This window comes from Oncorhynchus mykiss, chromosome 13, assembly GCF_057628025.1.
Source record: "Oncorhynchus mykiss isolate SJ-2025 chromosome 13, ASM5762802v1, whole genome shotgun sequence".
Taxonomy (NCBI): domain Eukaryota; kingdom Metazoa; phylum Chordata; class Actinopteri; order Salmoniformes; family Salmonidae; genus Oncorhynchus; species Oncorhynchus mykiss.
In genome coordinates, this window is record NC_143034.1 from 19,571,039 (window position 1) to 19,583,980 (window position 12,942).

Consider the following 12,942-nt stretch of genomic DNA (forward strand, 5'->3'; position numbering starts at 1 on the left):
GTACAGTGGTCCCTATAGTACAGTGGTTCCTATAGTACAGTGGTTCCCAACCTGCGGTGTGGCTGTCCTATAGTACAGTGGTTCCTATAGTACAGTGGTCCCTATAGTACAGTGGTTCCTATAGTACAGTGGTTCCTATAGTACAGTGGTTCCTATAGTACAGTGGTTCCTATAGTACAGTGGTCCCTATAGTACAGTGGTTCCTATAGTACAGTGGTCCCTATAGTACAGTGGTTCCTATAGTACAGTGGTTCCTATAGTACAGTGGTCCCTATAGTACAGTGGTTCCTATAGTACAGTGGTTCCTATAGTACAGTGGTTCCTATAGTACAGTGGTTCCTATAGTACAGTGGTCCCTATAGTACAGTGGTTCCTATAGTACAGTGGTCCCTATAGTACAGTGGTTCCCAACCTGCGGTGTGGCTGTCCTATAGTACAGTGGTTCCTATAGTACAGTGGTCCCTATAGTACAGTGGTTCCTATAGTACAGTGGTTCCTATAGTACAGTGGTCCCTATAGTACAGTGGTTCCTATAATACAGTGGTCCCTATAGTACAGTGGTTCCCACCCTGCGGTGTGGCTGTCCTATAGTACAGTGGTTCCTATAGTACAGTGGTCCCTATAGTACAGTGGTTCCTATAGTACAGTGGTTCCTATAGTACAGTGGTCCCTATAGTACAGTGGTTCCTATAGTACAGTGGTCCCTATAGTACAGTGGTTCCTATAGTACAGTGGTTCCTATAGTACAGTGGTTCCTATAGTACAGTGGTTCCTATAGTACAGTGGTCCCTATAGTACAGTGGTTCCTATAGTACAGTGGTTCCTATAGTACAGTGGTTCCTATAGTACAGTGGTTCCTATAGTACAGTGGTCCCTATAGTACAGTGGTTCCTATAGTACAGTGGTCCCTATAGTACAGTGGTTCCCAACCTGCGGTGTGGCTGTCCTATAGTACAGTGGTTCCTATAGTACAGTGGTCCCTATAGTACAGTGGTTCCTATAGTACAGTGGTTCCTATAGTACAGTGGTCCCTATAGTACAGTGGTTCCTATAATACAGTGGTCCCTATAGTACAGTGGTTCCCACCCTGCGGTGTGGCTGTCCTATAGTACAGTGGTTCCTATAGTACAGTGGTCCCTATAGTACAGTGGTTCCTATAGTACAGTGGTTCCTATAGTACAGTGGTCCCTATAGTACAGTGGTTCCTATAGTACAGTGGTCCCTATAGTACAGTGGTTCCTATAGTACAGTGGTTCCTATAGTACAGTGGTTCCTATAGTACAGTGGTTCCTATAGTACAGTGGTCCCTATAGTACAGTGGTTCCTATAGTACAGTGGTCCCTATAGTACAGTGGTTCCCAACCTGCGGTGTGGCTGTCCTATAGTACAGTGGTTCCTATAGTACAGTGGTCCCTATAGTACAGTGGTTCCTATAGTACAGTGGTTCCTATAGTACAGTGGTCCCTATAGTACAGTGGTTCCTATAATACAGTGGTCCCTATAGTACAGTGGTCCCTATAGTACAGTGGTTCCTATAATACAGTGGTCCCTATAGTACAGTGGTTCCCAACCTGCGGTGTGGCTGTCCTATAGTACAGTGGTTCCTATAGTACAGTGGTTCCTATAATACAGTGGTCCCTATAGTACAGTGGTTCCCAACCTGCGGTGTGGCTGTCCTATAGTACAGTGGTTCCTATAGTACAGTGGTTCCTATAGTACAGTGGTTCCTATAGTACAGTGGTTCCTATAGTACAGTGGTTCCTATAGTACAGTGGTTCCTATAATACAGTGGTCCCTATAGTACAGTGGTTCCTATAGTAGAGTGGTCCCTATAGTACAGTGGTTCCTATAATACAGTGGTCCCTATAGTACAGTGGTTCCCAACCTGCGGTGTGGCTGTCCTATAGTACAGTGGTTCCTATAGTACAGTGGTCCCTATAGTACAGTGGTTCCTATAGTACAGTGGTCCCTATAGTACAGTGGTCCCTATAGTACAGTGGTTCCTATAGTACAGTGGTTCCTATAGTACAGTGGTTCCTATAGTACAGTGGTTCCTATAGTACAGTGGTCCCTATAGTACAGTGGTTCCTATAGTACAGTGGTCCCTATAGTACAGTGGTTCCCAACCTGCGGTGTGGCTGTCCTATAGTACAGTGGTTCCTATAGTACAGTGGTCCCTATAGTACAGTGGTTCCTATAGTACAGTGGTTCCTATAGTACAGTGGTCCCTATAGTACAGTGGTTCCTATAATACAGTGGTCCCTATAGTACAGTGGTTCCCACCCTGCGGTGTGGCTGTCCTATAGTACAGTGGTTCCTATAGTACAGTGGTCCCTATAGTACAGTGGTTCCTATAGTACAGTGGTTCCTATAGTACAGTGGTCCCTATAGTACAGTGGTTCCTATAATACAGTGGTCCCTATAGTACAGTGGTTCCCACCCTGCGGTGTGGCTGTCCTATAGTACAGTGGTTCCTATAGTACAGTGGTTCCTATAGTACAGTGGTTCCTATAGTACAGTGGTCCCTATAGTACAGTGGTTCCTATAGTACAGTGGTCCCTATAGTACAGTGGTTCCTATAGTACAGTGGTTCCTATAGTACAGTGGTTCCTATAGTACAGTGGTTCCTATAGTACAGTGGTCCCTATAGTACAGTGGTTCCTATAGTACAGTGGTCCCTATAGTACAGTGGTTCCCAACCTGCGGTGTGGCTGTCCTATAGTACAGTGGTTCCTATAGTACAGTGGTCCCTATAGTACAGTGGTTCCTATAGTACAGTGGTTCCTATAGTACAGTGGTCCCTATAGTACAGTGGTTCCTATAATACAGTGGTCCCTATAGTACAGTGGTCCCTATAGTACAGTGGTTCCTATAATACAGTGGTCCCTATAGTACAGTGGTTCCCAACCTGCGGTGTGGCTGTCCTATAGTACAGTGGTTCCTATAGTACAGTGGTTCCTATAATACAGTGGTCCCTATAGTACAGTGGTTCCCAACCTGCGGTGTGGCTGTCCTATAGTACAGTGGTTCCTATAGTACAGTGGTTCCTATAGTACAGTGGTTCCTATAGTACAGTGGTTCCTATAGTACAGTGGTTCCTATAGTACAGTGGTTCCTATAATACAGTGGTCCCTATAGTACAGTGGTTCCTATAGTAGAGTGGTCCCTATAGTACAGTGGTTCCTATAATACAGTGGTCCCTATAGTACAGTGGTTCCCAACCTGCGGTGTGGCTGTCCTATAGTACAGTGGTTCCTATAGTACAGTGGTCCCTATAGTACAGTGGTTCCTATAGTACAGTGGTCCCTATAGTACAGTGGTCCCTATAGTACAGTGGTTCCTATAGTACAGTGGTTCCTATAGTACAGTGGTTCCTATAGTACAGTGGTCCCTATAGTACAGTGGTTCCTATAGTACAGTGGTCCCTATAGTACAGTGGTCCCTATAGTACAGTGGTTCCTATAGTACAGTGGTTCCTATAGTACAGTGGTTCCTATAGTACAGTGGTTCCTATAGTACAGTGGTTCCTATAATACAGTGGTCCCTATAGTACAGTGGTTCCTATAGTAGAGTGGTCCCTATAGTACAGTGGTTCCTATAATACAGTGGTCCCTATAGTACAGTGGTTCCCAACCTGCGGTGTGGCTATCCTATAGTACAGTGGTTCCTATAGTACAGTGGTCCCTATAGTACAGTGGTTCCTATAGTACAGTGGTCCCTATAGTACAGTGGTCCCTATAGTACAGTGGTTCCTATAGTACAGTGGTTCCTATAGTACAGTGGTTCCTATAGTACAGTGGTTCCTATAGTACAGTGGTTCCTATAGTACAATGGTTCCTATAGTACAGTGGTTCCTATAGTACAGTGGTTCCTATAGTACAGTGGTTCCTATAGTACAGTGGTTCCCATAGTACAGTGGTCCCTATAGTACAGTGGTTCCTATAGTACAGTGGTTCCTATAGTACAGTGGTTCCTATAGTACAGTGGTTCCTATAGTACAGTGGTCCCTATAGTACAGTGGTTCCTATAATACAGTGGTCCCTATAGTACAGTGGTCCCTATAGTACAGTGGTTCCTATAATACAGTGGTCCCTATAGTACAGTGGTTCCCAACCTGCGGTGTGGCTGTCCTATAGTACAGTGGTTCCTATAGTACAGTGGTTCCTATAATACAGTGGTCCCTATAGTACAGTGGTTCCCAACCTGCGGTGTGGCTGTCCTATAGTACAGTGGTTCCTATAGTACAGTGGTTCCTATAGTACAGTGGTTCCTATAGTACAGTGGTTCCTATAGTACAGTGGTTCCTATAGTACAGTGGTTCCTATAATACAGTGGTCCCTATAGTACAGTGGTTCCTATAGTAGAGTGGTCCCTATAGTACAGTGGTTCCTATAATACAGTGGTCCCTATAGTACAGTGGTTCCCAACCTGCGGTGTGGCTGTCCTATAGTACAGTGGTTCCTATAGTACAGTGGTCCCTATAGTACAGTGGTTCCTATAGTACAGTGGTCCCTATAGTACAGTGGTCCCTATAGTACAGTGGTCCCTATAGTACAGTGGTTCCTATAGTACAGTGGTTCCTATAGTACAGTGGTTCCTATAGTACAGTGGTCCCTATAGTACAGTGGTTCCTATAGTACAGTGGTCCCTATAGTACAGTGGTCCCTATAGTACAGTGGTTCCTATAGTACAGTGGTTCCTATAGTACAGTGGTTCCTATAGTACAGTGGTTCCTATAGTACAGTGGTTCCTATAGTACAGTGGTCCCTATAGTACAGTGGTTCCTATAGTACAGTGGTTCCTATAGTACAGTGGTTCCTATAGTACAGTGGTTCCTATAGTACAGTGGTTCCTATAGTACAGTGGTTCCTATAGTACAGTGGTTCCTATAGTACAGTGGTTCCTATAGTACAGTGGTCCCTATAGTACAGTGGTTCCTATAGTACAGTGGTTCCTATAGTACAGTGGTTCCTATAGTACAGTGGTTCCTATAGTACAGTGGTTCCTATAGTACAGTGGTTCCTATAGTACAGTGGTCCCTATAGTACAGTGGTTCCTATAGTACAGTGGTTCCTATAGTACAGTGGTTCCTATAGTACAGTGGTTCCTATAGTACAGTGGTCCCTATAGTACAGTGGTTCCTATAGTACAGTGGTCCCTATAGTACAGTGGTTCCCAACCTGCGGTGTGGCTGTCCTATAGTACAGTGGTTCCTATAGTACAGTGGTCCCTATAGTACAGTGGTTCCTATAGTACATTGGTTCCTATAGTACAGTGGTCCCTATAGTACAGTGGTTCCTATAATACAGTGGTCCCTATAGTACAGTGGTCCCTATAGTACAGTGGTTCCTATAATACAGTGGTCCCTATAGTACAGTGGTTCCCAACCTGCGGTGTGGCTGTCCTATAGTACAGTGGTTCCTATAGTACAGTGGTTCCTATAATACAGTGGTCCCTATAGTACAGTGGTTCCCAACCTGCGGTGTGGCTGTCCTATAGTACAGTGGTTCCTATAGTACAGTGGTTCCTATAGTACAGTGGTTCCTATAGTACAGTGGTTCCTATAGTACAGTGGTTCCTATAGTACAGTGGTTCCTATAATACAGTGGTCCCTATAGTACAGTGGTTCCTATAGTAGAGTGGTCCCTATAGTACAGTGGTTCCTATAATACAGTGGTCCCTATAGTACAGTGGTTCCCAACCTGCGGTGTGGCTGTCCTATAGTACAGTGGTTCCTATAGTACAGTGGTCCCTATAGTACAGTGGTTCCTATAGTACAGTGGTCCCTATAGTACAGTGGTCCCTATAGTACAGTGGTTCCTATAGTACAGTGGTTCCTATAGTACAGTGGTTCCTATAGTACAGTGGTCCCTATAGTACAGTGGTTCCTATAGTACAGTGGTCCCTATAGTACAGTGGTCCCTATAGTACAGTGGTTCCTATAGTACAGTGGTTCCTATAGTACAGTGGTTCCTATAGTACAGTGGTCCCTATAGTACAGTGGTTCCTATAGTACAGTGGTCCCTATAGTACAGTGGTCCCTATAGTACAGTGGTTCCTATAGTACAGTGGTTCCTATAGTACAGTGGTTCCTATAGTACAGTGGTTCCTATAGTACAGTGGTTCCTATAGTACAGTGGTTCCTATAGTACAGTGGTTCCTATAATACAGTGGTCCCTATAGTACAGTGGTTCCTATAGTAGAGTGGTCCCTATAGTACAGTGGTTCCTATAATACAGTGGTCCCTATAGTACAGTGGTTCCCAACCTGCGGTGTGGCTGTCCTATAGTACAGTGGTTCCTATAGTACAGTGGTCCCTATAGTACAGTGGTTCCTATAGTACAGTGGTCCCTATAGTACAGTGGTCCCTATAGTACAGTGGTTCCTATAGTACAGTGGTTCCTATAGTACAGTGGTTCCTATAGTACAGTGGTTCCTATAGTACAGTGGTTCCTATAGTACAGTGGTTCCTATAGTACAGTGGTTCCTATAGTACAGTGGTTCCTATAGTACAGTGGTTCCCATAGTACAGTGGTCCCTATAGTACAGTGGTTCCTATAGTACAGTGGTTCCTATAGTACAGTGGTTCCTATAGTACAGTGGTTCCTATAGTACAGTGGTTCCTATAGTACAGTGGTTCCTATAGTACAGTGGTTCCTATAGTACAGTGGTTCCTATAGTACAGTGGTTCCTATAGTACAGTGGTTCCTATAGTACAGTGGTCCCTATAGTACAGTGGTTCCTATAGTACAGTGGTTCCTATAGTACAGTGGTTCCTATAGTACAGTGGTCCCTGTAGTACAGTGGTTCCTATAGTACAGTGGTTCCTATAGTACAGTGGTTCCTATAGTACAGTGGTTCCTATAGTACAGTGGTTCCTATAGTACAGTGGTTCCTATAGTACAGTGGTTCCTATAGTACAGTGGTCCCTATAGTACAGTGGTTCCTATAGTACAGTGGTCCCTATAGTACAGTGGTTCCCAACCTGCGGTGTGGCTGTCCTATAGTACAGTGGTTCCTATAGTACAGTGGTCCCTATAGTACAGTGGTTCCTATAGTACAGTGGTTCCTATAGTACAGTGGTCCCTATAGTACAGTGGTTCCTATAATACAGTGGTCCCTATAGTACAGTGGTCCCTATAGTACAGTGGTTCCTATAATACAGTGGTCCCTATAGTACAGTGGTTCCCAACCTGCGGTGTGGCTGTCCTATAGTACAGTGGTTCCTATAGTACAGTGGTTCCTATAATACAGTGGTCCCTATAGTACAGTGGTTCCCAACCTGCGGTGTGGCTGTCCTATAGTACAGTGGTTCCTATAGTACAGTGGTTCCTATAGTACAGTGGTTCCTATAGTACAGTGGTTCCTATAGTACAGTGGTTCCTATAATACAGTGGTCCCTATAGTACAGTGGTTCCTATAGTAGAGTGGTCCCTATAGTACAGTGGTTCCTATAATACAGTGGTCCCTATAGTACAGTGGTTCCCAACCTGCGGTGTGGCTGTCCTATAGTACAGTGGTTCCTATAGTACAGTGGTCCCTATAGTACAGTGGTTCCTATAGTACAGTGGTCCCTATAGTACAGTGGTCCCTATAGTACAGTGGTCCCTATAGTACAGTGGTTCCTATAGTACAGTGGTTCCTATAGTACAGTGGTCCCTATAGTACAGTGGTTCCTATAGTACAGTGGTCCCTATAGTACAGTGGTCCCTATAGTACAGTGGTTCCTATAGTACAGTGGTTCCTATAGTACAGTGGTTCCTATAGTACAGTGGTTCCTATAGTACAGTGGTTCCCATAGTACAGTGGTCCCTATAGTACAGTGGTCCCTATAGTACAGTGGTTCCTATAGTACAGTGGTTCCTATAGTACAGTGGTTCCTATAGTACAGTGGTTCCTATAGTACAGTGGTTCCTATAGTACAGTGGTTCCTATAGTACAGTGGTCCCTATAGTACAGTGGTTCCTATAGTACAGTGGTTCCTATAGTACAGTGGTTCCTATAGTACAGTGGTTCCTATAGTACAGTGGTTCCTATAGTACAGTGGTTCCTATAGTACAGTGGTTCCTATAGTACAGTGGTCCCTATAGTACAGTGGTTCCTATAGTACAGTGGTTCCTATAGTACAGTGGTTCCTATAGTACAGTGGTTCCTATAGTACAGTGGTTCCTATAGTACAGTGGTTCCTATAGTACAGTGGTTCCTATAGTACAGTGGTTCCTATAGTACAGTGGTTCCTATAGTACAGTGGTTCCTATAGTACAGTGGTCCCTATAGTACAGTGGTTCCTATAGTACAGTGGTTCCTATAGTACAGTGGTTCCTATAGTACAGTGGTTCCTATAGTACAGTGGTTCCTATAGTACAGTGGTTCCTATAGTACAGTGGTTCCTATAGTACAGTGGTTCCTATAGTACAGTGGTTCCTATAGTACAGTGGTTCCTATAGTACAGTGGTTCCTATAGTACAGTGGTCCCTATAGTACAGTGGTCCCTATAGTACAGTGGTTCCTATAGTACAGTGGTTCCTATAGTACAGTGGTTCCTATAGTACAGTGGTTCCTATAGTACAGTGGTTCCTATAGTACAGTGGTTCCTATAGTACAGTGGTTCCTATAGTACAGTGGTTCCTATAGTACAGTGGTCCCTATAGTACAGTGGTTCCTATAGTACAGTGGTTCCTATAGTACAGTGGTTCCTATAGTACAGTGGTTCCTATAGTACAGTGGTTCCTATAGTACAGTGGTTCCTATAGTACAGTGGTTCCTATAGTACAGTGGTTCCTATAGTACAGTGGTCCCTATAGTACAGTGGTTCCTATAATACAGTGGTCCCTATAGTACAGTGGTCCCTATAGTACAGTGGTTCCTATAATACAGTGGTCCCTATAGTACAGTGGTTCCCAACCTGCGGTGTGGCTGTCCTATAGTACAGTGGTTCCTATAGTACAGTGGTTCCTATAATACAGTGGTCCCTATAGTACAGTGGTTCCCAACCTGCGGTGTGGCTGTCCTATAGTACAGTGGTTCCTATAGTACAGTGGTTCCTATAGTACAGTGGTTCCTATAGTACAGTGGTTCCTATAGTACAGTGGTTCCTATAATACAGTGGTCCCTATAGTACAGTGGTTCCTATAGTAGAGTGGTCCCTATAGTACAGTGGTTCCTATAATACAGTGGTCCCTATAGTACAGTGGTTCCCAACCTGCGGTGTGGCTGTCCTATAGTACAGTGGTTCCTATAGTACAGTGGTCCCTATAGTACAGTGGTTCCTATAGTACAGTGGTCCCTATAGTACAGTGGTCCCTATAGTACAGTGGTCCCTATAGTACAGTGGTTCCTATAGTACAGTGGTTCCTATAGTACAGTGGTCCCTATAGTACAGTGGTTCCTATAGTACAGTGGTCCCTATAGTACAGTGGTCCCTATAGTACAGTGGTTCCTATAGTACAGTGGTTCCTATAGTACAGTGGTTCCTATAGTACAGTGGTTCCTATAGTACAGTGGTTCCCATAGTACAGTGGTCCCTATAGTACAGTGGTCCCTATAGTACAGTGGTTCCTATAGTACAGTGGTTCCTATAGTACAGTGGTTCCTATAGTACAGTGGTTCCTATAGTACAGTGGTTCCTATAGTACAGTGGTTCCTATAGTACAGTGGTTCCTATAGTACAGTGGTTCCTATAGTACAGTGGTCCCTATAGTACAGTGGTTCCTATAGTACAGTGGTTCCTATAGTACAGTGGTTCCTATAGTACAGTGGTTCCTATAGTACAGTGGTTCCTATAGTACAGTGGTTCCTATAGTACAGTGGTTCCTATAGTACAGTGGTTCCTATAGTACAGTGGTCCCTATAGTACAGTGGTTCCTATAGTACAGTGGTTCCTATAGTACAGTGGTTCCTATAGTACAGTGGTTCCTATAGTACAGTGGTTCCTATAGTACAGTGGTTCCTATAGTACAGTGGTTCCTATAGTACAGTGGTTCCTATAGTACAGTGGTTCCTATAGTACAGTGGTCCCTATAGTACAGTGGTTCCTATAGTACAGTGGTTCCTATAGTACAGTGGTTCCTATAGTACAGTGGTTCCTATAGTACAGTGGTTCCTATAGTACAGTGGTTCCCAACCTGTGGTGTAGCTGTTCTATAGTAGATAATATGTAGGTCTAGATATACCTGCTGCTCATTCCTCTGTTCTATAGAACCAGCCTCACACCTGTAGATGTCTCCCACCAACCCTGACTAATATAGTCACTTTTGGAAGCATTTGTCTGACCTCGTTCCCCCCCATTTCCTCTCCCCAGGTAAGAGATCAACAGGACAATAATGGGAGAAGGTTAGCGACTGGCACTCTGTCCCGCTCACTACCCTCCCTCACATACCGCCTGGATAGAGGGAGAGAGAGGGAGGTAGAGAAATTGAGAGAGGGGTTTGGATTTGTAAGATCATCCATTTAGACAAGGAACGGGCCACCAAGAAAGCCAAACCCTGCCACACTGTTCGGTCCCAAAACACACAGGTGTTGGGTTGAGGAACTAAAAACTCATTTCACCTGGAGGGGATTCAAAATGGACGTCAGCAAGGAGTACAGGAGAAGATTTGCAAAGAGAAGCGAAGACAATAATTTGAGCAAGCTTTTCACAGTGAGTGTGTTTCAGATACACAAATTCTGCACAGATGATCAGGACCTGTATTCAGAGTAGGAGTGCTGATCTAGGATCAGTTCCCTGTTGTCCATTCATTTTAATCTGAGGCTAAACTGATCCCAGATCAGCATTCCTACTATGAGACGCTTTATGAATACGGGCCCTGATCTTACAATGGCTGGTCTGGAGAAGTGTCTCAGGAACCACGTCCATAAGAGAGTGTTTGTATAATCTGTGCAGAATGTGTCTAGAACACAGCCATTGGCATCATGTTGTGGTCTGATAAAGGCTGATGCATTTAGTTGTATTGTCATTGTGGTGTTGTTGTATGTGTAAGGGACAACACAGCTCTGCAAGACTTTGTTAATAAAATACAACTTCATCATACATAAAAATGCTTAATTGTGGTCAACATAGTTGATAATCATAGTTGTATCAGTGCATCTCTAAACCCTTCTGGAGTACAGTATAGGTGGACCATGTTTATTTGGCAGCAATTGGAAAACATAGTAACAAAGTAGTAGATAAACTATATCTACTACAACAATATAGCCACATCAATCTATATGCACAACAATAACAATGTTGGTTTCTCCATGTGATCTGTCACTCTTTTCCCTCATCATTCCCTTTTCTGTTGTTCCCCCCCCCCCCCCCCCCCCCCACATTGTTTACCAGTCTGCCTCGCTGTTCTCTGAACCTCAATCTTCTCTCGATCTCCTTCCATTCAAATCCAATTTGATTTGTAGCATACTTCATAAACAGGTGTAGACACAGTGAAATGCTTACTGGTCCACCCCAACAGCGTAAAGGAGAAAACAATAGAAAAATAGTAACACAAGGAATAAATACACAATGAGTAACGATAACGTGGCTATATACACAGTAGCGTATGTGATGAGAGCAAGTGTGTGTTTCGACAGTATGCTTGTGTGTGTGTGTACACACACACACGCGTGTTGCAGTGTCAGTGTGAGGGTAGAGTCAAAATAGTTAGTGCAAAAAGGGTCCGTGCATATAGGGTCTGTGCATATAGGGTCTGTGCATATAGGGTCTGTGCATATAGGGTCTGTGCATATAGGGTCTGTGCATATAGGGTCTGTGCATATAGGGTCTGTGCATATAGGGTCTGTGCATATAGGGTCTGTGCATATAGGGTCTGTGCATATAGGGTCTGTGCATATAGGGTCTGTGCATATAAGGGTCCGTGCATATAGGGTCTGTGCATATAGGGTCTGTGCATATAGGGTCTGTGCATATAGGGTCTGTGCATATAGGGTCTGTGCATATAGGGTCTGTGCATATAGGGTCTGTGCATATAGGGTCTGTGCATATAGGGTCTGTGCATATAGGGTCTGTGCATATAGGGTCCGTGCATATAGGGTCCGTGCATATAGGGTCCGTGCATATAGGGTCCGTGCATATAGGGTCCGTGCATATAGGGTCCGTGCATATAGGGTCCGTGCATATAGGGTCCGTGCATATAGGGTCCGTGCATATAGGGTCTGTGCATATAGGGTCTGTGCATATAGGGTCCGTGCATATAGGGTCTGTGCATATAGGGTCTGTGCATATAGGGTCTGTGCATATAGGGTCTGTGCATATAGGGTCCGTGCATATAGGGTCCGTGCATATAGGGTCCGTGCATATAGGGTCCGTGCATATAGGGTCCGTGCATATAGGGTCCGTGCATATAGGGTCCGTGCATATAGGGTCTGTGCATATAGGGTCTGTGCATATAGGGTCTGTGCATATAGGGTCTGTGCATATAGGGTCTGTGCATATAGGGTCTGTGCAACTAGGGTCCGTGCATATAGGGTCCGTGCATATAGGGTCCGTGCATATAGGGTCCGTGCATATAGGGTCCGTGCATATAGGGTCCGTGCATATAGGGTCCGTGCATATAGGGTCCGTGCATATAGGGTCCGTGCATATAGGGTCCGTGCATATAGGGTCCGTGCATATAGGGTCCGTGCATATAGGGTCTGTGCATATAGGGTCTGTGCATATAGGGTCTGTGCATATAGGGTCCGTGCATATAGGGTCTGTGCATATAGTCTTAACTATTTATCAGTCTTCTGGTTTGGGGGTAGAAGCTCAACAGGGTCCAGTTGGTTCCAGTCAGCCGGTGCATTGCAATATACTGTGCATGTTTTTGTTTTCTTCGTGGCTTTTTTCATTATTTGATCTTAGCGAATCACATTACAGCTGGGCATGGCACCAAATCAAGACATTCTCTAACTCAGCGTCTCATCTCCCCTCTCATTTTCTTAAATAAATTGTGTATCCAATGTAGAACC

At 44.4% G+C, this 12,942-nt stretch overlaps 1 protein-coding gene across 4 annotated transcripts in view; it reads left to right on the forward strand.

Annotated features, from left to right (window-relative positions):
* Nucleotides 1-12,942, forward strand: part of LOC110485561 (dnaJ homolog subfamily A member 3, mitochondrial) — an 80,225-nt gene that overhangs the window by 27,720 nt on the left and 39,563 nt on the right. For 2 of the 4 annotated variants that reach the window (XM_090195574.1, XM_090195576.1), the window contains one exon: nucleotides 10,301-11,037. The exons of the other annotated variants lie outside the window; for them this stretch is intronic. Coding sequence is in view for 1 of the 2 variants with exons in the window: in XM_090195576.1 (XP_090051702.1) it covers nucleotides 10,301-10,323 (23 nt within the window). In the remaining variant the exon portion in view is untranslated. Of the gene's footprint in view, nucleotides 1-10,300; nucleotides 11,038-12,942 lie in introns of those variants that run through there. 4 annotated transcript variants of the gene reach the window in all.